At 37.0% G+C, this 27,227-nt stretch overlaps 1 protein-coding gene across 2 annotated transcripts in view; it reads right to left on the bottom strand.

Annotated features, from left to right (window-relative positions):
• The window catches only part of PLCXD3 (phosphatidylinositol specific phospholipase C X domain containing 3), a 434,729-nt gene that overhangs the window by 168,424 nt on the left and 239,078 nt on the right, over positions 1-27,227 (bottom strand). The window contains exon 2 of one of the 2 annotated variants that reach the window (XM_082454536.1): positions 1,360-11,081. In XM_082454536.1, the coding sequence (XP_082310662.1) occupies positions 1,360-1,462 (103 nt within the window). In that variant the 5' untranslated portion in view covers positions 1,463-11,081. Of the gene's footprint in view, positions 1-1,359; positions 26,289-27,227 lie in introns of those variants that run through there. The other variant, XM_082454535.1, reaches the window with a different exon arrangement.

Here is a 27,227-nt window from a genome sequence, read left to right as displayed (position 1 = left end):
ATGAACGACCATTGATTTAAGTTACTGATCAATTCCAGGGCTACTGGTTAGCGACTCTTGGGATTTTCGAGAAAACCCATCTTTCCCCTTTTTTTTTTTTTTTTTTTTTTTAAGTATGATTTCCCCCAGTGGCTGAGAGGGGGCGCCGGCTAGGGCAGATCTAGAGAAAGGCAGACCAGAAGGTTGAACTTGATAACACGGCACAGCTTGGGGCAGGGGGTGGACAGCCTGTCGGTATTTTGCCCTCTAGCCGAGTCCTGGAAGGGTCAGGCATCTGCACCCTCAGCCCAAGAGAAAAGTCAACGAAGTATGACTGTGTCCCCAGCTGTCACCGTGGTACACCGACCTGAAACGACCCTCCCTCCTGCACATCCGAACTAGGGTCTGCTGCGCTCCCGTCCCAAAAACCTGCCCGGTCCTCTGGTCCAAGTCGTGCGCGCTATGCTTAAGCCTCTGGATGCCTCCAGTCTCTTCCTCGCTTTGCCCAGGCTTCCGTCCTGCTAGCCTGTCCGGACACCGCCGCAATCATCTTTTTCCTAAGATTTGCCTATTAATCCCACCCCTCCGCCGCAGCTCACGCAGGTTCCCCTGCCCAGCTTCTGTCCCGAACAACAAATGCACGGTCCACGAGGGTTTGCTTTCCTGACCCGCGCGCTGTAGGCTGCTAACAGCCCGTGGACCAAAATGCAGACAGTAGCCACCCGGCCAGGCGCTCTGGGTCCACGCAGATGAGGAAACTGCCCCCTCCGCTCCTCTCCCCCTCCAGCTCCCGGTCAAGGGCAGCGATCACGCCGCCGCCGCCGGTCCCTGAACTTTCATCACTCTTCGGGAAGCGCTTTGTCTCTTTAAAGGAGACTAGGGACGAATATTAATGACTCGGGTAGGTTCTAACAGAGAAATCCACCAGATCCACTTGATTCCGTGACAGGGATGGAGTGGGAGGTCCACGGGCCGGAGCCGAGCCCTTAGGACCGCAGCTCGTTCTCACCGGTCACTATCACCCCACAGCCCCAGAAATCGCCCCCAGCCCCAAGTCTTCGGGGAAAACGTGGCAGGGGGGCACGAGGGGCCGTCCTGGAGCCAAGCCTCTCCCCTGCCCCAGCCCTCTCACACAACCTGCTTCAAAAGCCCATGGAAAATCAGTCACCTTGACTCCCCGCGCCACGGTCCCCAGACGTTTGGAAAGCGCCAGGAGCCCGGAGGCTCCCAGGCACGCACTCGCCTGGCCGAGACCCACCCCTGGAGACGAGTTTCCCTCCCGCGGGCATCGTGGCCAGTTACCACTTCGTGGCGGATAAAGCAGGGCGGGGCAGGGGGAGCGGACGCCGGGCGCCCCGTCGGCAGCCTCAGCGCGCCTACCTGGGAGGGCTAAATTGGTGAGGGGGACGCTGTGGATGCTCTCGGGCAGAGTTGCCATCCAGTCGGCGAATTTCAGCTCGTTCTTCCCCTGAGACGAGGCCATCGTGCGGTCGCTGCGCCGCGCGCTGGTCCTCGCGCTCCTCGGGCAGGCTGGCAGGCTGCTGCCGCTAATCGAGGGTTTGCTCCGGCCCCGCTGGAGTTTACACTCCGCTGTGCGCCACACCCACAGGATGGCGCAGACACATGCTAATTTGAATAATTATTCAAAACACCCCATGCTCCCTCAGTGCCTCCGCCAGACTCCGCTGGAGCTTTTGTTCCTGACGTCCGCGCTCAGCTTTCTCCTCTCTCCCCGCCCTCCCCGACTCCCTCCTCCTGTCTTATCCCTCCTATGCGTCTCTGTCTTTTCTCGCCATTTCTGCAGCGTTCCTTGGCTTCTTACTAAAAATTTTTTTTTCCTTTTTCTTTTTTTTTTTTTTTAACTTGGTTCACACAGCTGCTTTGCCCATGATCTTGCTCGGTCCTTCGATGAGACTTCCTACTCCTGTTTGTATAAAAGACAATCTTGGGGTTGACCCTAAAATCCTAGTAGACTTTGGGATGCTATCACCTCCTGGGGAGCCGACTCTCATACTGGCTTTCAGGACTTCCCATTCTTACAGAAGAGCTTTGCTTTTTGCAAGCGACAACAGGTTAATTTTCTTTCCTCAGTCGGGGCCCAGAGCCCTGCTTATAACAAAATGGTGGTCTTTCTTCACCACTTTGCCTAATTTTTGGAGTAGTTGACAAGTGTGCTGTCAGCAAAGAGCAGTAAGTTCCAGGTGGTTCCTACTTAACCCCTGGCACCCTGTTCTAGACATTTCAAGGTAAAGAAGCACATCAACCCCTTCATTTCCCTGATTATGAGAAATGTATGCTCTATCTATGGAGAAAGCTGTTTATGTCCTCTCTGTGTCATTTTCGTGGCACTCAGGACAAGGCTGAAGCCTGAGGCTAGAAGAAAATCACCACATTTCCCAGTGACAGGTTGTAATTATTGCCAGTAGCATTTGGTGGAATTTATTTGGCAGCATTCAAAATGATCTGTGTGATTGTCTGAATTTTCATTCCTTGGCAGACTGGAGAGGTGCGCCTCTCTCAAGAGAAATCACTTGTCGAGCCTCCAAAGAACTGTCTTGGTCCACCTGCTCTCAGACGAGAAAGAGGAGAAAAATCAAATCTCACAAATGTGATGAGTCCAGGGATGGCCTGAATAGGAATAAACAACGGACTGAAAATGTGCGGGGTCTTTGCAGCCCAGTGAATGTAAATGCAATAAAGGTGCCTCTGTTCTTTGATCCAGTGATGTAAAATCCTTTTCCTAAAGTAAATGCTATTAAGTTGGGAAAATGAAAACCAAGGTAGGAGAGAGAGCTGTAAAATATGGGAACAATTTTTTCAATTCAGTAAACCATATAGCATTTTTTAAAAAACAACCACAACTGAAGCCTGCTTATTGTACAAGGATGCAGAACTCAAAGAATATTCACTCCAAATAAGGAGCACTGTGGCAAAGGTGGAGAGAGGAGAGAGAATACCTTATCCATGTGATCAAATTTTCTGTTCTCCCACAGAATCAGTTCATAGTTGCAAAAGGACATGGTAGGGTTATCTTTAAGAATGAGAAAGAGATGTACTGGGATTTTTTTCCCAAGGTAAACCTTAATATTCCTGTTAGCACAGTAGAACTCACATATCCTTTTGATTAGGGTGACAATTCAGCTCACTATAGGATTGTTGGTCAAGAGACCTACAAACACCACCCTAATGCTAATGCTGGCTAATGCTGGTGCTCTGTGGGCATCATTGCAGGGCAATGAGGAGAGCTCAGATCTGGGAATTGGCTGCTCTGTCTCTGAGTCATTTAAGCAAGTCCTCTAGTCTCTGTCAGCCCTGGTTGTCTCCATCATAAAATGCTGAGAGTAACTCAGAGATTTGTGGTGAAGCTTCCAGAAAAGAGTGTAATGAAAGAGCTTTGTTATCAGCAAAGCATCACACAAAATGTGAGACCTATGTTTATTAAGATAACAATGTGTATTTCCCTCTCTTTGTCGCTTCTATCTTTATAAAATATTCATTTTCAAGAGGATGAAATAATTATTGAATCTTGGGATTTTTTTTTTTTTTTTAGTAAGATGCACTTTAAAAACATGTCCTGTTCAATTGTGTTGAACCTATGTGTCCCTGAAAGTTTACAAAGCATTCCAAAAAAATGAAACCACCTTAAATGTTGAGGAAATTTGCCTCTCTAAAGAATAGTACACTTTATCTTTTGGTAAAGCAAACAATTCCTCCCCTGTTTTATTTGCTTTGAACTTCAGATTTTTTACTGTATTGGTTTTTCATGAAACTTTACATTTCTCTGCATGCGATCCACTAAAAAGGACGGTGCTGAAAGTGGATAGTTTACGAATTTCTTTCCCAGAATTATAATCAATATCTTAGGCAATTTATGACCCGGTTTCCCCGTCTTTCTATTATAGCTTAGTCACCATTTACTAAATGATATTAGAAAAATCATACAATTTCTCTGGGCTTTAGTTTGCCCACTGTATTAGTCAGGGTTTCCCAGAGACACAGAAATATGGATATAAATATAGACATATAGAGAGATTTATTTTAAGGAATTGGCTCATATAATCGTGAAAGCAGGCAAATCTGAAAGACAGGCCAGCAGGCTGGGAACCCAGGTAGGAGTTCTGTGTTGCAGCCTTGAAACAAAATTCTTCTTCGGGAAACCTCAGTCTCTGCTCTTAAGACCTTCAACTGATTGGATGAGACCCACCCACATTATAGAAAGTAATATCTGCTTTATTCAAAGTCACATAATTACATATGCTAATCACATCCACAAATACCCTCACAGCAACATCTAGACTAGTGTTTGACAAAACTATTAGGTATCATAGCCTAGCCAAGTTGACACATAAAATTAACCATCACACTCAGTGGCAAACTAAACTAGAAGTTGTTACTAATCTCCCCTTTTGACTCTATTATTCTATCTTTCTGTTTCCTTTATGATTATTTCTTAACATACAGCTGCTGGCAATAGCAGGAGGAGGGATGAAAATATTTAGTTTTTTTACTCTATTCAGAGAATTCAGGGTATGGATCAACATTTTTATCATTACAACAGAGATGAAAAAATACTAATGATTTTTAATTGTGGTGTTGAGAAAAACTTAAAAAAACTTATCCTTAAAAAATTTTTAAGCATGAATGGAAAGAGGAGAATGACTTATTGCAGTGGTTTCCTGCTCCTATTAAAACTTATTCATGTAATCCTCAGCTGTCGATCAAAACCACACTATACACAGTTTATAAACATGCTACTCATTTGGAACATTTCCTTTCTTCATATCCTCCTCCACTCAAAAATACATGGCTCTTTACTACATGTTTTCTTTCATTAGTTCATAATATTTCTCAATTGTTGGAGATATATACTTTTTTTTATATATTTTTATTTTTATTTTTTTAATTTTTTCAATTAAATTGATGTTGAATTATGTTCCAAAAAACCAGGATTCTTATAGCTCAGAAAACTTTAGAACACATTTCAGCTGAATAATATTTTTAAAGTGGAGCTCTGTTTAAAACAACTCAGCCAAATCATTAAAAAACATGGTGTTCATAAATACGTATTTATAGAGTCAAACTTAAAGAAAACACATACAAAAGGGGAATAAAGAATCTTTGTAAAAACTAACTACTAATAATCAATGCTTTCTGATCATTCTCTGCAACCTCTACCCAGATATTCCATCATAAGATGGAATTATTGTATTTTAAGCATATAAAAATGCTTTTTACACTTAAATTCAAAGTAGAAAAAAGTGACAACTTCCACTTCCCTCCACCATTTTAACCCTGCAGAGTTTTTGGTTGTACCCCTCTCTCTTCCCCTACATCTACATCTTATATACAAGTCCAAAATAAGCTAATTAATACTCACTAAATACAATCTAGTGGTCGGAATCATAAGTTATGGAATCTGAAGGCCTGGATTCAAATTCAGGTTTCCCCAGTTAACTACTATGTGTTTTTTGATTTCCTTAACTGAAGCATGAAGAATGATTATTCCCTCCTGAGGGGTAGGAAAACGGAAGGTGCTATGAAGCTTAAGTCAAGTGAAGACTTTAAAGTTTATTGAACAGAATGGAAGCTCTATAAACTATAAACTATAGTTCATCTTTATGCTTCTTGCAACCACCACGCCTTTGCTCATGCTATTAACTCCACATGGAATACACTTTCATGCTTTCGCCTGTAAAAATCCTTTCCATTCTAATTCACCTTTGCAACTTCTGTCACTATTCATAAGCAGAAGTAATTTTTCCTTTTTCTGCACACCCATTACAGTTTGTTTACAGCTATCTTGTAGTGTGTTTCTAATTCCCTAGTTAGCCTTAAAGCATTATGTGGACAGCGATGGTGATATTTGATACCCAATCATGCCTCTCACAGTGCCTAAGACATAATAAGGACTCATTATAATCATTCATTTACTTACTTCATAAATATTTATTGAGTGTCTATTATGTGCTCTGTCCTAGAGAGGGAAGATAGAGCACAAGTCCCTGAACTCACTGAGCTTATGTTTCAGGCAGAAAGTGGCAAATGATAGCTTAATGGCTGAATAAATAAATGACTTGTCTGTATCTCTCACCTCAATGTCAAAAGCCCTCCTTTAGCATGCTTGTTTTTTAGTACTTCACTATGTAGCAAACAACTTATAACTTAATTTTGAAAATATATTTTGAAAGAAAAATTGTTTCAGAATTGTTTTGCCTGTCTATACTGGCTCTTCTAATTCTTTCCATCCTATTGTTATCTTGGTAAAGTCAGTGATCACACTTGGAAATAACATGGTGTACTCTTCCAGATTTCCAGAGGTCATCACTAGCAAACTGTTTGATTTCTCAGAGCATGGGGATTCCTGGGGGTGGAGGTTAGCCAGGGAAGGAAGAAGGAGAATGTTTTAGGTTTACTTGTAGAATCAGAAAAATCCTGGAACTATTCTACTTCTCATTGCTAAAACAATTATGACCATAATTATACCAGTTCTCATAGGAGCATTATTCACAATGGCAAAAAGGTGGAAACAACCCAAATATCCATTGACAGAAAAATGGATAAATATAATGTGGTATAATCATACAATGGAATATTATTCAGCCTTAAAAAGGAAGGAAATTCTGATACCTGCTACAACATGGATAAACTCTGAAGACATTGTGCTAAATGAAATGAGCCAGACATAAAAGGACAAATATTCTTTGATTCCACTTATGTAAAGTACCTAAAATAATGAAATTCATAGAGACAGAAAATAGAACAGTGCTTTGAAGGGTTGGGAGAGTGAAGAACGACATTTTAATTGACGCAGAGTTTCAGTTTAGGATCATGAAAGGTTCTGGAGATGGATAGATAGTAGTAGTAGTTGCACAATAATGTAAACATTATTCAGTGTCACTGAACTGTACACTTAAAAATAATTAAGATGGTAAATTTTATGTTATGTGTATTTTGTCACAATTTTAAAAACTAATGACTCTATTGGACAGAAGAATCATACTTGTTTTATCAATTATAAGGCTCCCATTGTAACCCTTTAGTACTAGTTTATCCTCCAGCCAGTGATTGCCAGGAACACACCTGAAATTATACAAATTGGATTTATCACTTTTTGTAGCAAGAGAGAATGCAAATCATGGGAACCCTCGGCCATATAAGTAAGAAGATGTTAGCAAGAACTTATTATAGGATTTGCCCTTATGTTTGGTGATTTGGGGAGGATTTAAGGAAGTGGGGCTTTGCTCTGATTTGGATGCTGTTAGGAAGTGGTGTAGGGGGTAATTCAATGAGTATCTTCATAAATCTTATCTAGAAGGAGGAGAGATTATACTAACGCTAGAGCTATAAGAAATAAAGAAGCAGGAGTCACTCATTAGAGGGGGGTATATAAGATCATTTTTGTGGCATGGACAATACTAATGTTTTGTCCATTTTCAGCCATGATTACAGAGGGCTCATGTTCTTTTTTGTTGTTGTTGCTCAAGGTCTTGTGGTGACCTTGTATAATGTTGATGTTCCATGAATGTGTTTATGTTCAACAGGTGAACACCAAGGCCTGGCTGATAATACCAGAAATACTAGACGTCAGGGGCTATTTTTCTCTTTCCCACCAATAAGTAGAAGGACACAGCCCAACCTAATTTTTCTAGAGCTCGAAGAGTCCTAGCCTTGTAGACCTTTGCAAATGATAAATGTGATTGGCAACTTTGATATGTACTCCCCATCAATAAGATTTTCACTTACATTTTATGGCATGAACAGATTGATGCAATAAAGCAAATGATATGCCTGCATGTGCAAGCTCATGAGTGTTCATGCACAGTTATGCCCTGAAAAACCATTTGTATCCTCCTGCCATTCTCGAATAGTTACCAAGGTACACAGAAGCAATGATAATCCTTGCTGCAGAATAACTCACTCAATTTGCATTTCTTTTCAGTCTCTTCTTGCAAACCCCAAAGACAATCATCTGTATCTAGGGCTGTCTGACAGGCACAGATAATGCTGTGGTACACCACTAACACCTTAGAGAAAGAGAGTCTGAGAAGAAAAGTCAAATAATGAGCTCTCAGTCTAGCCCTAGCCCTAGAACTGCAGATCAGCTGTGGAAGATAGTGTCAGAAATCTGGACACAGTGTGTGAGGCAGGACAAGTATCTGACTGTTCAGGGAGCTCTGAGCAATGCTCAGCACAGAAAAATGAAGAATTAGATACAATGACTATTTGTGCTTATTCATCTTTCTGACTAACATTCTAGCATCATTTAAGACTACACCTTTGTCCAAATCCTGCATTTGTCTTAGTAAATGCATAAACTTAGGGGATCCTGCATCTAAGCCATAAACTACGCTCGCTCAGAGTAGCTGTCCATAACTCTAGTGCTGAACATGAACAGATTCATAATTTGCTCTGAGTGTATGTTTATGATGGTTAGCTGTTGCAAACCTGTGACTATACTGTTCTGGTGGTAAATGACAAACATTTTTTGGTAGTTCACAGCCACAGCTATCTTCTCACTTGATTTCTTTTGAAACATTTCATCATAAAAAATTTCACACACTTGCAAAATTGGAGAGAACAATTAATAAACCTTCACATACTCATCCCTCATACTCAATAATTATCTGCTAATGGGCAACTTTTATTTTTTACGCACTGCTCCTTCAAATGGAATGATTTTAAGTAAATTCCATATGTGATAATATTTAATCCATAATATTTTGATATGTTATTATCTAATATAGTCAATCAACCAACCAATTCAGATTTTAAAAGTCACCAATTAATGAACGAATTAACTGAGATTTTTCTCAACTCACTGATTAGTAGCCTAGATACAATATAAATTGGATGCTTTAAATTCTGTTATTTAACTCAAGTTGTATGTAGGGAAATATATATATATATCTGTTTATACAACTTGTAGGGAAAATGTAAAAAGTAAAATTAAAACTTTACAAACATAGACTACCTTAAGTTAAAGGTAACCACACCCTCTGGTTTTATAATTACTATGTGAATATACTGTTGAAGAGAGAATTAATTTCCTTGAAACTATATGTGCTGTAATCACTGCATTTATTCTTTATAGTCTAAAGACTTTATCTTTTAAAATGATTGAAGTTTGTGTATTTTTTTATCAAAATGTTAGTCGTTTATTTTGAAAAAGCTAAAGAAAATGCATACATCTCTAATAAAAAAGTCAAGCCTAAGACCTAGGCCTCATTTTGTCCACTACACACAAAGTAACCCAAATGACTACTAAATTATTTTATTATGTACCACATTTATATAAGACATATTTTTTTACCTTCCCATAGAGGCAATACAGTGATATAATTTCATTTAATTATTACATATAGTTTGAAAATACCATTTGACAAAAAATACTAAGAACACTTTCAAATGTCTCTGCAAATACATATAAAGACTTTTTTACAGCTACTATTGAGAAATAACATAATTCTAAGATATAAGAATTCATTCTATTTAATAATTATCTAATATTTGTACTGAGTGCTAAATGGCTATGTATGGAGTCAGAGTATCTTTGAAAGCTTGTATAGAGTGCTTGTAAATAAACTTGTCTTTACAAGCACTGGAGAAAGTGTTACAAAATTTACACTACATAAAATAAGGACAAATTATCATTAATACAAAATGGCTAAGGAGCAGCTTTCCTGGCCCAGCAAAGACAATTGTGGACTTGGAAGAGATGAATGCCAAAATCTATAATAAGTCACATAACAACTGATAAAAATTTCTGGAAGGAGACTGCAAATGCTTAAATGCCTTATTTCCCAGGCTGAGTGATTCTAATTTGTAAAGCACATGGAAGAGAATAGGAGCTAAGGAAATATAATCCAAGAGTACACCCACACATAAATATCACTGGGGAATGAGAAATTATGGCGCTACCTTCCTAAAATAGAAAAATTAGTAAGCATGCAACCTCCAAATTAATGGGTTTGGCAGAAAACCTATGTGGTCAGGACACTGAAAAATGGCCCAGGTCTCAAAGTAAATAATGCTGGTTTGCAGACACAAAGAGTCACAAGACTAATTTTGATTTTGTGTGGAAATTCAAAAATGCAATATTAAAAGTTATGGCTCCATTGTATATTCTTGCCTCCTTTGTCAAAGATTAATTGGCCGGCGCTGTGTGGGTTCTCTATTCTGTTCCACTGATAAATATAAAACCTCTCTCCTTTGAGCCAGAATCAAACCAGCGACCCAAGGATGGCCACAGACAGGCATCTACAGTCCTCCGCTCTATCAGCTGAGCTACCAAAGGGAACACACATTTGATTGAATATATAATGAATATACTATAGAGAAAAGACAGTCTCTTCAGCAAGTTGTATTGGGAAAGCAGGACAGCCATATGTAAATCAATGAAGTTAGAACACTCCCTCACACCATATACAAAAAATAAACTCAAAATGGCTTAAAGACTTAAATATAAGGCATGGCACCATAAAACTCCTAGAAGAGAACATAGGTGAAACATTCTCTGAAATCATAGCAATGTTTTCTTAGGTCAGTCTCCAAAGACAATTGAAATAAAAACAAAAATAAACAAATGGGACCTAATCAAACTTATAAGCTTTTGCACAGCAAAGGAAATCATAAATGAAACAAACAGACAACCTAGGGACTGGAAGAAAATATTTGCAAACAATGTGACCGACAAGGAATTAATTTTCAAAATATAAAGACAGCTATACAACTCAATAACAAAAAAACTAACTAAATAAATAAATAAATAACCCAATAAAAAATGGGCAGAAGACCTAAATAGACATTTCTACAAAGAAGACATACAGATGGCCAAAAGGCACATGAAAATATGCTCAACATCATTAATTATTAGAGAAATATAAATAAAGACTACAATGAGGTATCACCTCATACCAGTCAGAATGGCCATCATCAAAAAGTCTACAAATAATAAATGCTGAAGAGTGTGTGGAGAAAAGGGAACCCTCCTGTATTGTTGGTGGGAATGTAAATTGGCACAGCTACCGTGGAAAACAGTATGGATGTTCCTTAAAAAACTAAAAATAGAGTTACCACACTCCTGGGCATATATCTGGAAAAAACTCTAATTCGAAAAGATACATGCACCCCAATGTTCATTGCAGCACTATTTACAATAGCCAAGACATGGAAGCAACCTAAATGTCCATCGACAGATGAATGGATAAAGAAGATGTTGTACTCATATACAATGGAATATCACTCATTCATAAAAAAGAAAGAATGCCATTTGCAGCAACGTGGGTGGACCTAGAGATTATCATACAAGTGAAGTAGGTCAGACAGAGAAACACTAATATCATATGATATCACTTATATGAGGAATCTAAAAAATGATACAAATGAACTTATTTACAAAACAGAAACAGACTCATAGACATAGAAAACAAATGTATGGTTACCAAAGAGGAAAGAAAGATGGGGGAAGGATAAATTAGGAGTTTGGGATTATCAGATGTAAACTACTATATATAAAATAAACAACAAGGTTTTACTGTATAGCACAAGGAAGTATATTCAGTATCTTGTAATAAACTATAATGGAAAAAAGTATGAAAAAGAGTATATATATAACTGAATCACTTTGCTGTATACCAGAAACTAACACAACATTGTAAATCAACTATACTTCAATAAAAATAAATAAATAAAGTTATGGCTAAGTAATGTGGCCACCTGCAGGCTATTAAGGAAGAATGTCTCAGTATGCACTGGCTAATAACAGGGAAGTAAGTTACTTTCGATTTAAAATTATTTATAGCAAGGAAATTATTACCCAGCATAATCTTATACTCGGTATAGTTATAAAACTTAAATCCTTCATACATGACAATTGTTGGTATAATTTTCCATAAGATATTACTCATTATTCCTCATTATTAAATTTGATTAGTGAGATTAAAAAGAATACATCCATTATGATTATTCATGCCATTCTTATTTTGTTTCACCAATATTTTAAAAAGCTGAGATGTGGCTCCTGGCTTATGCCTAAGAGACACAGGATTTGGAAAATTCAGCATTTGAAAAGAATGGGTTTGAACTGACTGAAGTTTATTACAATGGCTCTAAAGGAGATTGGGAGGCCTTCACCTAGTTAAAAATGATTTTAAAATAAACTATACAAAATAGCTGTTGGCAAGGATAGTAAGGCAATGGAAAATAAACACATTTCCACCTGTAATGTATTTAGTGGTTTGATTTGATGGTAAGACATTTGCTGCAGTTAATAGTTACAGGAGTAATTGAAATATAAACAATTTAAAAATTATGCAGACAGATTCCATGTGAAGCAAATATTGGCAGGTCAGCTAATCGGTAACATGGAGAAATGGTTTCAGACTAACAAAGGATAATTTTAAGTATCCGTCACTGATAAGTATTAACCATTTGAAGATTAGGCTATAGACAAGTCTGTATAATCTATTCTGCAAGCAATGAACAAAGAAGGAGAAGAAAAGTGGAAACCATCATGGGCTGAAAGTAGGGAAAGCTAAGAAGAGAAACAAAAACAAAAGTTAGATGAAATTTGGAAATTATCCAGTTAATACAATTACTGTAGAAAATTTGACTGATTAATTTGGATGAAGATACCAAATTGGCACCTCTAGACTCTTGTTTATTTGACAACACTAATTAGTTTGTTCCTCCTCACTTCACTTTCTATTGTGTAGTTGTGCCTAAAGCTACCCTCTAATACAACACCAGATGAAAACGGGGTGATTTATTCAATTATTCAAATGTTTTGTCTATATTAGTAAGGTTTGATTTTTTTTCTTTTTTCATTTAGCTATTTTTGCAGGGTATATCATTTCAATAGAAATTACACCCAAGTGGTAAATTTTTTGTTTAATCCCCAGGGACATAAGCCAGACCAAAAGATAATGAAAAATAACATTTAAAAAATAATTTAAAAATTTTTAAAAATAGTGTTGGAAAATACACCTTCATCTGACAATAATTAAAAGAGAAATTCATAAGCCACATTTCTCTCAGTGACTCAGACTCTCTACCACCTATTCCCTGAAAATCACTCCCAGAGAAGAGGGCAGGCACAGTAATAATATTAGGTACAGTTGCTGAGTCGTTAGTACATACTGTAGGTACTGTGATAAGCAACACATTATGTATATGATTCTATTAGATCCTCACATGAGAATTAAGGTGCATTAACCCATTAATGCCCAAGGACTCCTCTTTAGGTTTGAACTTTCAGTTGAGTCATCAGAGAAATGCAAAAGTTCCAATGAATAAATATATATCCATTCAAATTGATTTGTCATTTGGTTCACTGTAGCCATATTCTATGTCTTTCTTTTGCTGATGTATTAAGTATCCTCAGATCTTCTCTCCACAACCATAGCCTTTTTATACCCCTTAATATATGTTATTCCAGTAATTCCACTTTTCCCATGCTCACTGTCCTCTGACATTAAGGTGAAGGACTTATTGGAGTCTGGACCCAGCACCAAGGTTGCCAGTTAGACCTTTGTCCATAAATTTGAATCGTGAATCTGGTTTATAAACTTAAAATTAATTTCTAATGGGTTTTCCTCCTCTGTCATTTGATTCCTCCCTTTAATCCAGATATCTTTAAGTTTGATATCATTCCTCCAGAATTTAAACTCCAAGGACAATTCTTGTTCTTACTTCTATATTTTCAAGTTAAAATTAATATTTTTTCATAGAATTTCTCTTTTCTAACTAGCATATATTATGAATCTCTTATATTGCACGATAATTCAGACTGTTAAAATCATTTCTATGGTGGGTCAACGTATTAGATAATGGCATAACTAATTTTATCGTAAGAGCCCATTAAGTTCTCAGTAAACAAGCCTTTCTCAGGGTAAGGAAAGCTCTCTGTTAACCCTGAGGCTCTGTGCTTTAAGAAGGAGGGTGCAGGGGCTTCCCTGGTGGCGCAGTGGTTGAGAATCTGCCTGCTAATGCAGGGGACACAGGTTCGAGCCCTGGTCTGGGAAGATCCCACATGCCGTGGAGCAACTAGGCCCGTGAGCCACAACTACTGAGCCTGCGCGTCTGGAGCCTGTGCTCCGCAACAAGAGAGGCCGCGATAGTGAAGAGGCCTGTGCACCGCGATGAAGAGTGGCCCCCGCTTGCCACAACTAGAGAAAGCCCTCACGCAGAAACGAAGACCCAACACAGCAAAAAATAAATATAAAAATAAATAAATAAATAAAAGATGACTATTAAAAACAAAAAACAAAACAAGACAAAAAAACCTTCCATGAGTATGAACAGTGTACTGTAATGAATTGTTTAATAAAAAAAAAAAAAGAAGGAGGGTGCAGCAGAAGGATGGGCAATGACTCACTCAGCAGCCAGGGGGCAAGAATCTATACATCTGAGCCTCTATTACAGTCCCTGGGTTTCTTACTACCAACACTAGACATCAGATTGGAATGCAAGAATATTATCCACCTTCTACGCCACATACACACACACACACACACACACACACATCACTTCAGTTTTTCCTTCTGGGAAATATTTTTCCCTTTAAACTCCATTGTTCATGTAACCCATCTTTAGATATATGGTAACTTTCAGTGTGACTTGCTCTAGGTTCCAAACTCCTTCTACCCAACCCCCAAGGTGTTGTCTTTTTATTGCATGTACACTTGATTGTTTTGACTTCTGGTAGACTGATATCACATCACCTCCTCCCAGTGTCTCGATGACCTTAAAGAGCTCTACAGGCCATTGAGGGTGAGCAGGGGGTGGGGGAGAAGGGGGTTGTGGTCAGGATCTGGACATTTGTAAAATAATTACATTAAGTCCACTAAGAGAAGTGCACTCCTAAACAAACATCATTCCTATCTGATGAATAACCTCTTCAAAGACTGGGTGTGGAGGTTTAGAAGGGGCTCTGGGTTGCTAATTAATGTCAGAGTATAAAAAGCAGATTTAAACAGGATTAAGATCACATTTCCATGATTGAAACATTACTATTTTATGTCAAGTGCATTTACTCTCTGACAAGAGTGTAATCGAAAGGATATTCAAACATGTAACAAATGAGGTCATAAATTGTGAGTGTGGTTTTACTATAGCACACACATCTAGAAATTCAAATTCATTGCTTCTCTTGGCAGCTTATTTGAAGACTGTAAGGTTTTATAACATAAATCTCCCTCTCTCTCTCTCATACACGTGTGCACACGCACACATGTGCCTATGAAATTTTATTAAGATCTTCACTGAGATGGACTATTAAACTACTGGTACTAAAAATTACATAAATATTGAATTAAATCTGGCCAAACTAAACCACTTTTTGCATATTTTTAACTTTAAGATGGATTAAGATTTTCTAGTAATCCAGTATCTTATTCCTTTAAATGATTTTTCTGTTTCAAAAAAAAAAAAAATCAAAACCAGTGTGAATATCATTTGGGTTTTGGTTGCTTCACATTAAGAAGAAAATTTTAACCTTATAATCCTGTGAAATGATTTTGTTGGGAAGATAGATTTTTCTTTCCATACCGTAATGTTTCCTACAAAACAGCCAGCATCAGACAAGCTTGAGATCATTTGTCTTCCCTCACAGCTATTCCTATGCATTTCTTCAAAGGCTATTATCACTCTTTAATTTCACACCCATTTGTTAGGAGATTTGAAAAACTGATCACAGTACAAACATGTCAGGGAACCAAAAGTGTACTGGGTATTCCAACCAAGAGATTTTAATGTAGGGAAATGGTTAAACAGATGTTGGAGAACTGAAAAGTCTAAAAATGAACACTGTAGTAATTATTGCAAGAAGTGCTGTCATCTCTAGGGTTGGAGAAACAAAGAAAATAATTTGAGGTTATCAGAGAACCCAGATGCTTGGAGCAGTGGCTCTGATGAGTTGAGATTTGAATCTCTGAAGAGGTCCATTGCCCAGCTTCTGTGGGTAGTCTGAGGGTAATGAGACTGATTCTGAAAGTGTGGCCATTCTGGGAATGTGGAAAAAGGCTGTGATCTGCACCATCTGCTGCTGCCTGTAAGGACCATTGCTGGAGCAATGCCAGTAAGAGCATCAAGCTATGCAGAAAGAATTCAGTCCCTTCTTCTTCTTGCCTTCCGATATCTTTTAATGCCCCCTATTGGCATAACCTAACAGAGAACCAGCTCCTAAGCAGAAATATAGTGTGTAAAGTCCATTATCTCAAATTGGCGAAATAGAAAAGTGGGTTTGTCACCAAGGAAAAAGCTTAGCAACTGGCATATCGGGTAGACACACTAATGGCTCCCCCGAGGTTATCCACATCCTAATCCCTGAAACCTGTGTGTACACTACCTTATATGGCAAAAGGGACTTTGCAGATATATGTTAAGGACATTGAGATGAGGAGATTACCTTGATTTATCTGAGTGGGCTCAATGGAATTATGAGGGTCCTTACAAGAGGGAGGCAGGAGTACAGGTGCATCAGAGTCAGAGAAGGAGATAGGAAGACAGAAGCAGAGGACAGAGAGAGCTACTTAAATATGATATATGAGAATAGGTATAGTGTTGGATTTTTTTTTAAGTTTTTTTTTCTGATGTTGACCATTTTTAAAGTCTTTTTTGCATTTGTTACAATATTACTTCTGTTTTATGTTTTGGTTTTTTGGCCCCAAGGCATGTGGGATCCTAGTTCCCGGACCAGGGATCGAACCCACATCCCCTGCATTGGAAGGCGAAGTCTTAACCACTGGACCGCCAAGGAAGTCCCTAGTGTTGGATTTTAAGTATACACTTATGAGTAGTGAATAAAGTTTTCATTCTTTTAAAAGCATATTTGCTCTACTAACAATTTCTCTAATATTTTGTAATCAATCAGAGTTTTAACCCAAGACAATTTAGAAAATAATACTTTCCATTCTCCCCTTCAAAGACAGGCAGGATGAAGCTTAGAGAAAATTGTACAGACACTGTCCATCAAGTGCTCAGTAAATATTGGCAACTAAATAATACCACATTTTACATTGCCATTACTTCCTCTAAGAAGTTTGAGTTTAATGGATTTTTTTTTCAGGAGAGTTCTGCTCACTAAACTCAGCAACGTTGTTCCCTGCTGTTGGGAGGACAGAAACACGTCCATCACAATCCTTCAGTTCTGTCGCTTGTGTGGGCTGATCCTTGAACCAACTCTAGAGTCAGTTCTTAAAGAGAAAGGAGTAAACAGTCATGCGATGGCTTTTAACTTTGAAAAACTGTGCCTGTACAGGAAGTGGGAGAAATGCAAGAGAAGTTAAAAAAAAAAAAAAAAAGTTACATTGAATTAATTCTAAGTGAGGACTTGACTGGTTTGTCAGCAGTCTATGTCTTTTACAGGAGATGTTATTTCCTGTTGTTGGCCCTATGTTACTTTCAGCCAAGATGGTAAAAAGAAAACAGCATACTCTAGATTCCTCCACCCAAAGAAAACAAAAGGAAGGAATCTTGCTCTATTTTCCTTTTCTCTCTTTTCGTCCTGTTCCCCCACCACTGAAGTCCCAAGTAAAGCTCCCGATGAATGTTGGGTCAGTTTTCACAATCTGATATGGACCATCTGGAGTCTGAGAGAGATTGGGCTTTACTGCATTCACGTAGGTCTCCTTTAATATTTTAAATTAGTTTTATAATTGTCAATATAAATATTACATTCACAAAGCAACAGCAGGGGACTGTACCCTGTGGAGTTAATTAAATACCTATAAATTAGCTCAGCTCATCTGCTAAGGCTGCATAACCTCATACTTAAGTGTGTGCTTTAATTGCAAATGGAATGAGTTTGAATTCCTTTGAGTTTTACTTTCACTATAAATTTCTATCTCCTTTTTCTTCTGATAGCCAATGGATAACTATAATTTTCATTTCATCATTGTTATCATGTAACTCTATCTTGGATCTAATGGAAATATTTATGTAATATTTACATATCTAATATGTAAATATCCTATGGTTCCAAGGAGGGAAAAAAATGACATTAAATCTAACTTTCAGAAAAATTTACTGTATTTTTACTGGACAAGGGACGGTGCCTCTTGGGTACTTTATTACCACTTTATTAAGTATTGTGCGGTATGCTTTTCTTTGAATTCTCAGCGTGTCTCTGCAGATTCAGGAAACAAGAACGGACCCCACAGCATCATCCCTTTAAAAGGGAATTTTTATTGACTAACGTTCAATCAAGACGAGTGTTCCCAGCATGTTAAAATATAATGATGCTTGCTCTACACACAGTTGGAGGATGCCATAAGCAGCAAATTTTTACTTGTCTGGTGAATCATCCCTTCTTCCTCTGCGGGGTTTCAGTCCAGGATAGCTTGCTCATTGATAAAGTTCGCATCCCTTACTTTATGGCCAAGTTGTAGCTAGAATCATAGAATTGTGGAATTAAGCATTTCTACAAGTACAGCACAGTTCTGTAAATTCTGTTCTTTAATAGATTTCTCCTGTAAAATCAGAGCAGTATTCATACAGGGGAGAAAAATCTCACACTGGGCTAAGTCAAAAATTATTTAAAAAAAAAATTATTGATGAAGGGTTTGTGTTGTTGTCAAAGAAAAGAAGAGCAACATATTTCTTTATAGCCAGGGAGCTGGAATCCACCTCCAGCAGGTTCCACTTTCCTGACAAAGGGTCTTTCTTAGTTCTCTCTGTATAGGTTAGGGTATTCCATAGCTTTATAGCTCCAGACCTCAACCGTGTGTATCCCGGAATAATGGTAAAAGTTGCAGAGCCTGACAGACAAAGCTCCACCACTTAGGGAAATTATTTACATATTTAGCATACGCATACATAGCTTAACTTCTATGTTACTGGATTTCATGGTTTGTCAACACATTTTAGGTAATTGTAGAAAGTCATAAAACATACATGATATAGGACTTTAGGGGGTGATAGGATTCTTCTATATCTTGATCGGGTGGTTGTTATAAATTGCGTGTGTTAGCCAAAATTTGCAGAACTGAACACTAAAAAAAGGAGGAATTTTGCTAAATATAAAATTATACCTTACTAAAACAATGGAGAAAAATAACGTGGATAGTGTAGGAAATAGTGACAGTTCATGAATTGTATTTTTAGTCATTTCACATGCTGAATGAACTTACAGAGAACGTAATTTTTCTAATTAGCCTTCTTCTTAGAGCTAAGTCCTATATGTTACACTTTGTAAAAGAAATCAGGGACACTTAGGTGTTTGAGATGGCAGCTCTGCATTTGTCTCCCTACTCTAATGATTTAATAAATGTTTGTTTGACACTCCCTAAACCTAAAGCAAAATGTGAAGCTTTGTTTATCTTTTTTTACAAGCTCCCTACTTTCATCACAGGTGTCTATTTGTTTGGGAAAATATAACAAGATCTCCGTGTGGTCCATGCTCCTTGCATGACCTACTTCAGAGAATGGTGTGTTGAACATCTCCTGCATAAATGTCAAGAATTGAAAAGTTTTGTGCTAATAGGAGAAAAAAAAAAAGGGAAAAGAACACTTGCTAACTCAGCCTCTCAAATTTGAGAGCTCAAAAGCAAAAGACTTCACTTGTGAAAGTCCAGCCTTACCAATCACAGAAATTGCAGTAGAGCAACTAAAATATATGCATTCTAATTTCATCTCCTCCACTTACTTGGTGACCTTGAGTGGATCCCCTGTGGATATGGCACCTATTTTATAGAAATTTATGAGGATCAAATGAGACAATGTGTATAGAAGATGTTGAAATTTTAATGTCTTATATAAATATAAAGACAATATTAGTAAGTATGAATGTGTGCTGGGCAAAAGAGCGACCTATTACAATGCTATATCACTCTTTCCAGTACCTCACCTCTAAAAATCATTTTTTACTTGCTTTTGAAAACAATCTATGAGATTTCAGTTGGTCAACATATGACCACAAATACTAATGTGCCTCCCTTTACAGCTTGAGATGAATAAAAGGCTGAAATGGCCACTATCAAACAGAGCTCTTACTTTAGTCATTATAGTTTATGACACCAAAGACTAGAAGTTCTTGGTGCAGCTCAGCATCTGGACCAGCATCTACACAGAGCAAGCTTAGCGCAACAGAAAGCAATGATTTAGACAGAGCTCTTTGTTAATCTCAACCATTTCACACAGAAAAGTTTGAGAATGTGATAAGAATTCCAAACATCAGGATTGAAATAGTCTTTCAGTTATTGAACAAATTTTTCCATCAGAATGGATTACAAGTAATTTTCCAATGTCCTAAAATAGATTGCCTAGTGGTAGTCTACTGACAATGCCTAAAAACCCATCATGAGAAACAAGGATGGAACTGCTTTTTTGTGGATAATGGACAAAAGGCAAAGGATGGTGGCTGTGTCAGTCCAGGCCAGAGGCATACTCCAGGGGTCTGTTGGTGAGAAAAAGAAGGTCTAAATGCCACAAATTCTCTTCTGGTTGCTACAGGCTGCTGGACTGCAGACAGTTCAGCTGGGTGCCTGAGGCTGCTTAGAGCCCTGCTCTCTTTGAGGTGTTAATGCCTCTTTGGTACCAGTTGACCCATCCACAGGAGCCAAAGGGCTGCTATCGCTGAAGCCTGATGCTCAGGGAATTAGCTGACCTCTAGTGAACCTAAATTCTGCACAGACCTCAGTATACACTGCCTGCTGTCTCACTGCAGGGAGCTGTAACCTGGTGGTCTGCTCCAGAGATGTGAGAATCTGGGACCTGTGTTCTTCTAGCTGTTGCCTTATCTCTTATTATTTTATCCTATCTGATTATGTTCTTTTAACTGATGCCTTTTACTTTCACTAAAATCTAATTTTTAATTTTGCTTACTTTTGAATTGGTACTATAACATACATAGAGTGCATTCATCTTAACAATACAGCCGGATGTGTTTTTACATGTGTATCCACCTGGATAACCACTACTGAATCAAGGCATAGAATAGTACCAGCATTGGAGGAATTTCTCTCATGGACTCTCAATAATTGCACTCCCACAAGATAAACACTATTCTGACTTCTGTCACAAGTACATTGGTTTTACCTGTTTTGAACCAAATGTAAATAAAATCAAAACTATTTACTTTTTTGTCTGGTTTCTTAGAGCATAATTATTTTGATTTTCACCTCTGTTATTCACCAGTAGTTGATTGCTTTTTATTGCCTGTATTAATTCCATTGTATGAATGCACAATGGTTTTTTATCCATTCTCCTGACATTTTGTGATTTCTTGTTTTTAGCTATTATGAATAGTAATTCTGTTAACATTCTTGTTGAGGTTTTGGTGAACATATGTATATATTTCTATTTCTTACGTAACTAAGAGAAAAATTCCTGAATTATAGGAATGCAGATTTCATAGAAACTGTAAGTTTTCCAAAATGCTTGTTTACCCTCCCACCAGCAGTATTTGACAATAAGACTCATACCGTAAATCCTTTAACTTTTTGCTATGTTAGTGGATGTAAAGTGTTATTTTATTGTGGTTTGAATTCACATTTTTCTGGTGAATAATAATATCGATTAGATTTTGATATGCTTATTGGTTATTTGGATATACTACTTCATGAAATGCCTGAAATTTTTAAAAATTTGTATGGTTTGTTTATGTCATATTAATTTACATGAACTCTCAATATATTCAGGATACCAATCCTTTGTCAGATATATAAATTACAAATATCTTCTTCCAGTATGTGACTTGTCATTTTATTCTTATAACGACTGATATCTTTCAATGAATCTGTAGTTGAGATTTTATTAAAGTCCAGAGTATCAGGGTTTGAGGGGTTTTTATTGAAGTATAGTTGCTGTACAATACTATATAAGTTACAGGTGTACAATATAATGATTCACAATTTTGAAAGGTTATATTCCATTTATAGTTATTATAAAATATTGGCTATATTCCCCATGTTGTACAATATATCCTTGTAGCTTATTTTATACCTAATAGTTTGTATCCTTTACTCTCCTACCCCCATATTGCCCCTCCCTGCTTCCCTCTCCCCACTGGTAACCACTAGCTTGTTCTCTATGTCTGTGAGTCTGCTTCTTTTTTGTTATATTCATTAGTTTGTTGTATTTTTTAGATTCCACATATAAGTGATATCCTACAGTATTTGTCTTTCTCTGTCTGACCTATTTCACTTAGCATAATGCCCTCCAAGTCCATCCATGTTGCAGCAAATGGCAAAATTTCATTCTTTCTTATGACTAAGTAGTATTCCATTGTGTGTGTGCGTGTGTATATATACATATATATATATATATACACACACGCACACACACCACATCTTCCTTTTTTAATTTTAATAATACATTTTATTTAATGTACATATAAAACATGGTATTTCAACATGTATCAACATAAAAAATTATTAACAGTATATTTTATATTCTTTTTCTCATCTGAAGTCTTCAAAATCTGGTGTGTATCTTACACTTTCAGCATCTCTCAGTTAATTCTGGCCACAGTTCAAGTGATCAATAACCACATGTGCTAGTACCACAACTTCTTTATCCATTCATCTGTTGATGGACACTTAGGTTGCTTCTATAGTTGGCAATTGTAAATAATGCTGCTATGAACATTGGGGTGCAGGTATCTTTTCGAATTAGTGTTTTTGGTTTTTTCAGATATATACTCAAGAGTGGAACTGCTGGGTCATGTGGCAGTTCTATTTATGTTTTTTGGAAAAAACTCCATACTGTTTTCCATAGTCGCTGAACCAATTTACATTCCCACCAGCAGTGTACAAGGGTTCCCTTTTCTCCACATCCTTGCCAACATTTGTTATTTGTGTTCCTTTTGATGATAGCCATTCTAACAGGTATGAGGTGAGATCTGATTGTAGTTTTGATTTGCATTTCCCTGATGATTACTGATATTGAGCCTCTTTTCATGTACCTGTTGGCCGTCTGCCCTTCTTCTTAGGAAAAATGTCTATTCAGTTCCTCTGCCCATTTTTAAATCAGGTTGTTTGTTTTGGGGTGTAATTTGGTTTGATTTTGGTTTTGGGTTTTTGGTGAGTGTTTTATGTATCTTGTTTAAGAAATCTATGCCTACCCTAAGGTCAAAAACATATCTTCTATTTTCTTCATGAAGCTTCATTTTTATATCTTTCACATATAGACCTATACTCCATCTTAAGTTACTTTTATTGTATGCTGTAATATAGGAGGCAAGGTTCATTTTCCATATGGATATTTAAAACTATAGCACCATTTAATGCAAAGACCACCCTTCTCTCACTGAACTGCAGTGGCACCTTTGTGATAAATCGAGAGACTGTATACATGTAAGTCTATTTCTGGACTCTTAATTCTGTCCAATTGGTCTATTTGTCTCTCCTTGCATAATCCCATACTGTCTTAATTACTGGAGCTTTATAGTAAGTCTTGAAATCTGAGAGTGTCAGACCTCCAGCTTTGTTCTTCTTCAATATAATCTAAGTTTTTTAAGGTCCTTTCATTTCCATATAAATTTTAGAATCAGCTTGTCAATTTCTACACAAAAACGTGCTAGAATTTTGATTAAGGTCACATTGAATTTATAGATCAATTTAGGACAAATAATACCTTAAAAATATTAACTCTTCCAGTCCACAAAATTGATATGTCTCTTTATTTCCTTGTCTTCTTTAATTTCTTTTAGCAACACTTTGTAGTTTTAATTATAGATGTCTATACATCTTTCATTAAATTTAATCCATAAATATAGTTTTAAGGTGCTATTTCTAGTGGCATTGTTTTTCTAATTTTTTTCTTTTCTTTTTCAGCTGATGTATAGAAATAAAGTACTTTTTCTCTACTGATTTCCCATCCAGCAAATTTGCTAAATTACTCATTAATTCTATAGTTCATAACTTCTTTTGGAATTCTCAAGTGGCTAATTATGTCATTTGTATATACAGGAAATTTTATTTCTTTTGTTCTTTAATATCTTTATAATTTTCATTCCTTTTTTCCCTATTGACTGAACATTCAAAACTACATTGAGTAGACATGGTAGCAGTGGACATTCCCAGACTTAGGGGGAAAGAGTTCAATATTACACCATTAAATATGTCAGCTCCAGATTTTTGTAGATGCCTTTTATCACATTAAGTTCTCTATTTTCCCAATTTATTCATATTTTTTAAAATCATGAATGGGGCTGAATTTTGTCCAATACCTTTTTTGTATCCATTGAGATATGATTTTCTCTGTTTTACAGTTAGTTTTGAAATTATATCGACTAATTGATTTTTAAAGATTAAAACATCATTGTATTCATGAAATAAACCTTACTTGGTCATGAGGTATTATGCTATTTCTATATTGTTGTATTCTATTTATTAATATTATGTTTAGGAATTGTGAGCCTGTGTTCATGGAAGATAAAGGAATATAATTTTTACCTATAATGTCCTTATCATGTTTCAGTGTCAGGGTTATACTGATGTCACAATGTGAATTGGAAATATTCCCTTTCTTTATTCTCTGAAAGAATGTGTGTAAACACAGCATTATTTCCTCCTTAAATTTTGGAGAGATTAGCCAGTGAAGCCATTTAGGCCTGAAGTTTTCTTCATAGGATTTTCATCATGGATTCAATTTCTTTGGAAGATATAGACCTATTCAGATCTTCTATTTTGTATCAGCTTTGATAAGTTGTGCTTTTAAAGAATTTTTCTATTTCATCTAAATTGTCAGCTTCTTCACATAAATTTATTTACAATATTCTTATTATCATTTTATTGTCTGTAGGGAAAATCTTTAGGGCTACATAGGGATGTGGATTTCCTCACCTTGGGAGTAGATATCAGAGTTGAGTCCCCTAAGACCACAGCAACCATGCACAGCAAGTGCAACATCTTAGGCTGGAAGAATGGGGAGAAAGAGAAGGAGGAAAGAAGAGAGGAAAGGATAAAGGAAGAGAAAACTAACAAAAAACATAGCACAAAACCATAGAAACAAGTTTATGGGGGGCCAACACCTGAGGCTATATTTAACTGAAACAAAGATTGACTTAGCAGGCACAACTTACCTAATGTATATATATTTTTGTATTTTATTGCCAGCTTTATAAACTTTTTCACACTATATTTATATATATATATATATATATATATATTTCTTTTTTAACATCTTTATTGGAGTATAATTGCTTTACAATGGTGTGTCAGTTTCTGCTTTATAAGGAACTGAATCAGTTATACATATACATATGTTCCCATATCTCTTCCCTCTTGCGTCTCCCTCCTTCCCACTCTCCCTATCCCACCACTCTAGGTGGTCACAAAGCACAAGCTGATCTCCCTGTGCTATGTGGCTGCTTCCCACTAGCTATCTATTTTACATTTGGTAGTGTATATATATGTCCATGCTACTCTCACACTTTATCCCAGCTTACCCTTCACCCTCCCCGTATCCACAAGTCCATTCTCTAGTAGGTCTGTATCTTTATTCCTGTCTTGCCCCTAGGTTCTTCATAACCATTTTTTTTCTTTGTTTTTTTTTAGATTCCATATATATGTGTTAGCATACGGTATTTGTTTTTCTCTTTCTGACTTACTTCACTCTGTATGACAGACTCTAGGTCAATCCACCTCACTACAAAAAACTCAATTTCGTTTCTTTTCATGGCTGAGCAATATTCCATTGTATATATGTGCCACATCTTCTTTATCCATTCATATGTTGATGGACACTAAGGTTGTTTCCATGTCCTGGCTATTGTAAATAGAGCTGAAATGAATATTTTGGTACATGACTCTTTTTGAATTATGGTTTTCTCAGGGTATATGCCCAGTAGTGGGATTGCTGGGTCATATGGTAGTTGTATTTTTAGGTTTTTAAGGAACCTCCATACTGTTCTCCATAGTGGATGTATCAATTTACATTCCCACCAACGGTGCAGGAGGGTTCCCTTTTCTCCACACCCTCTCCAGCATTTATTGTTTGTAGATTTTTGATGATGGCCATTCTGACTGGTGTGAGATGATATCTCATTGTAGTTTTGATTTGCATTTCTCTAATGATTAATGATGTTGAGCATTCTTTCATGTGTTTGTTGGCAATCTGTATATCTTCTTTGGAGAAATGTCTATTTAGGTCTTCTGCACATTTTTGCATTGGGTTGTTTGTTTTTTTAATACTGAGCTGCATGAGCTGCTTGTAAATTTTGCAGATTAATCCTTTGTCAGTTGCTTCATTTGAAAATATTTTCTCCCATTCTGAGGGTTGTCTTTTTGTCTTGTTTAAGGTCTCCTTTGCTGTGCAAAAGCTTTTAAGTTTCATTAGGTCCCATTTGTTTATTTTTGGTTTTATTTCCATTTCTCTACGAGGTGGGTCAAAAAGGATCTTGCTCTGATTTATGTCATAGAGTGTTCTGCCAATGTTTTCCTCTAAGAGTTTTATAGTGTCTGGCCTTATATTTAGGCCTTCAATCCATTTTAAGTTTATTTTTGTGTATGGTGTTAGGAAGTGTTCTAATTTCATTCTTTTACATGTAGCTGTCCAGGTTCCCAGCACCATTTATTGAAGAGGCTGTCTTCTCTCCACTGTATAGTCTTGCCTCCTTTATCAAAGATAAGGTGACCATATGTGTGTGGGTTTTGCTCTGGGCTTTCTATCCTGTTCCATTGATCTATATTTTTGTTTTTGTGCCATTACCATACTGTCTTGATTACTGTACCTTTGCAGTATAGTGTGAAGTCCAGGAGCCTGATTCCTCCAGCTCCGTTTTTCTTTCTCAAGATTGCTTTGGCTATTCAGGGTCTTCTGTGTTTCCATACAAATTGTGAAATTTTTGTTCTAGTTCTGTGAAAAATGCCAGTGGTAGTTTGATAGGGATTGCATTGAATCTGTAGATTGCTTTGGGTAGTAGAGTCATTTTCACAATGTTGATTCTTCCAATCCAAGAACATGGTATATCTCTCCATCTGTTGGTATCATCTTTAATTTCTTTCATCAGTGTCTTATAATTTTCTGCATACAGGTCTTTTGTCTCCTTAGGTAGGTTTATTCCTAAATATTTTATTATTTTTGTTGCAATGGTAAATGGCAGTGTTTTCTTAATTTCACTTTCAGATTTTTCATCATTAGTGTATACGAATGCAGAGATTTCTGTGCATTAACTTTGCATCCTGCTACTTTACCAAATTCATTGATTAGCTCTAGTAGTTTTCTGGTAGCATCTTTAGGATTCTCTATATATAGTATCATGTCATCTGCAAACAGTGACAGCTTTATTTCTTCTTTTCCAATTTGTA

This window comes from Balaenoptera physalus (assembly GCF_965194825.1).
Source record: "Balaenoptera physalus genome assembly, chromosome: 3".
Classification (NCBI taxonomy): Eukaryota; Metazoa; Chordata; class Mammalia; order Artiodactyla; family Balaenopteridae; genus Balaenoptera; species Balaenoptera physalus.
The sequence above is the reverse complement of the archived record's forward strand: the minus strand, read 5'-3'. Positions and strand labels throughout refer to the sequence as shown.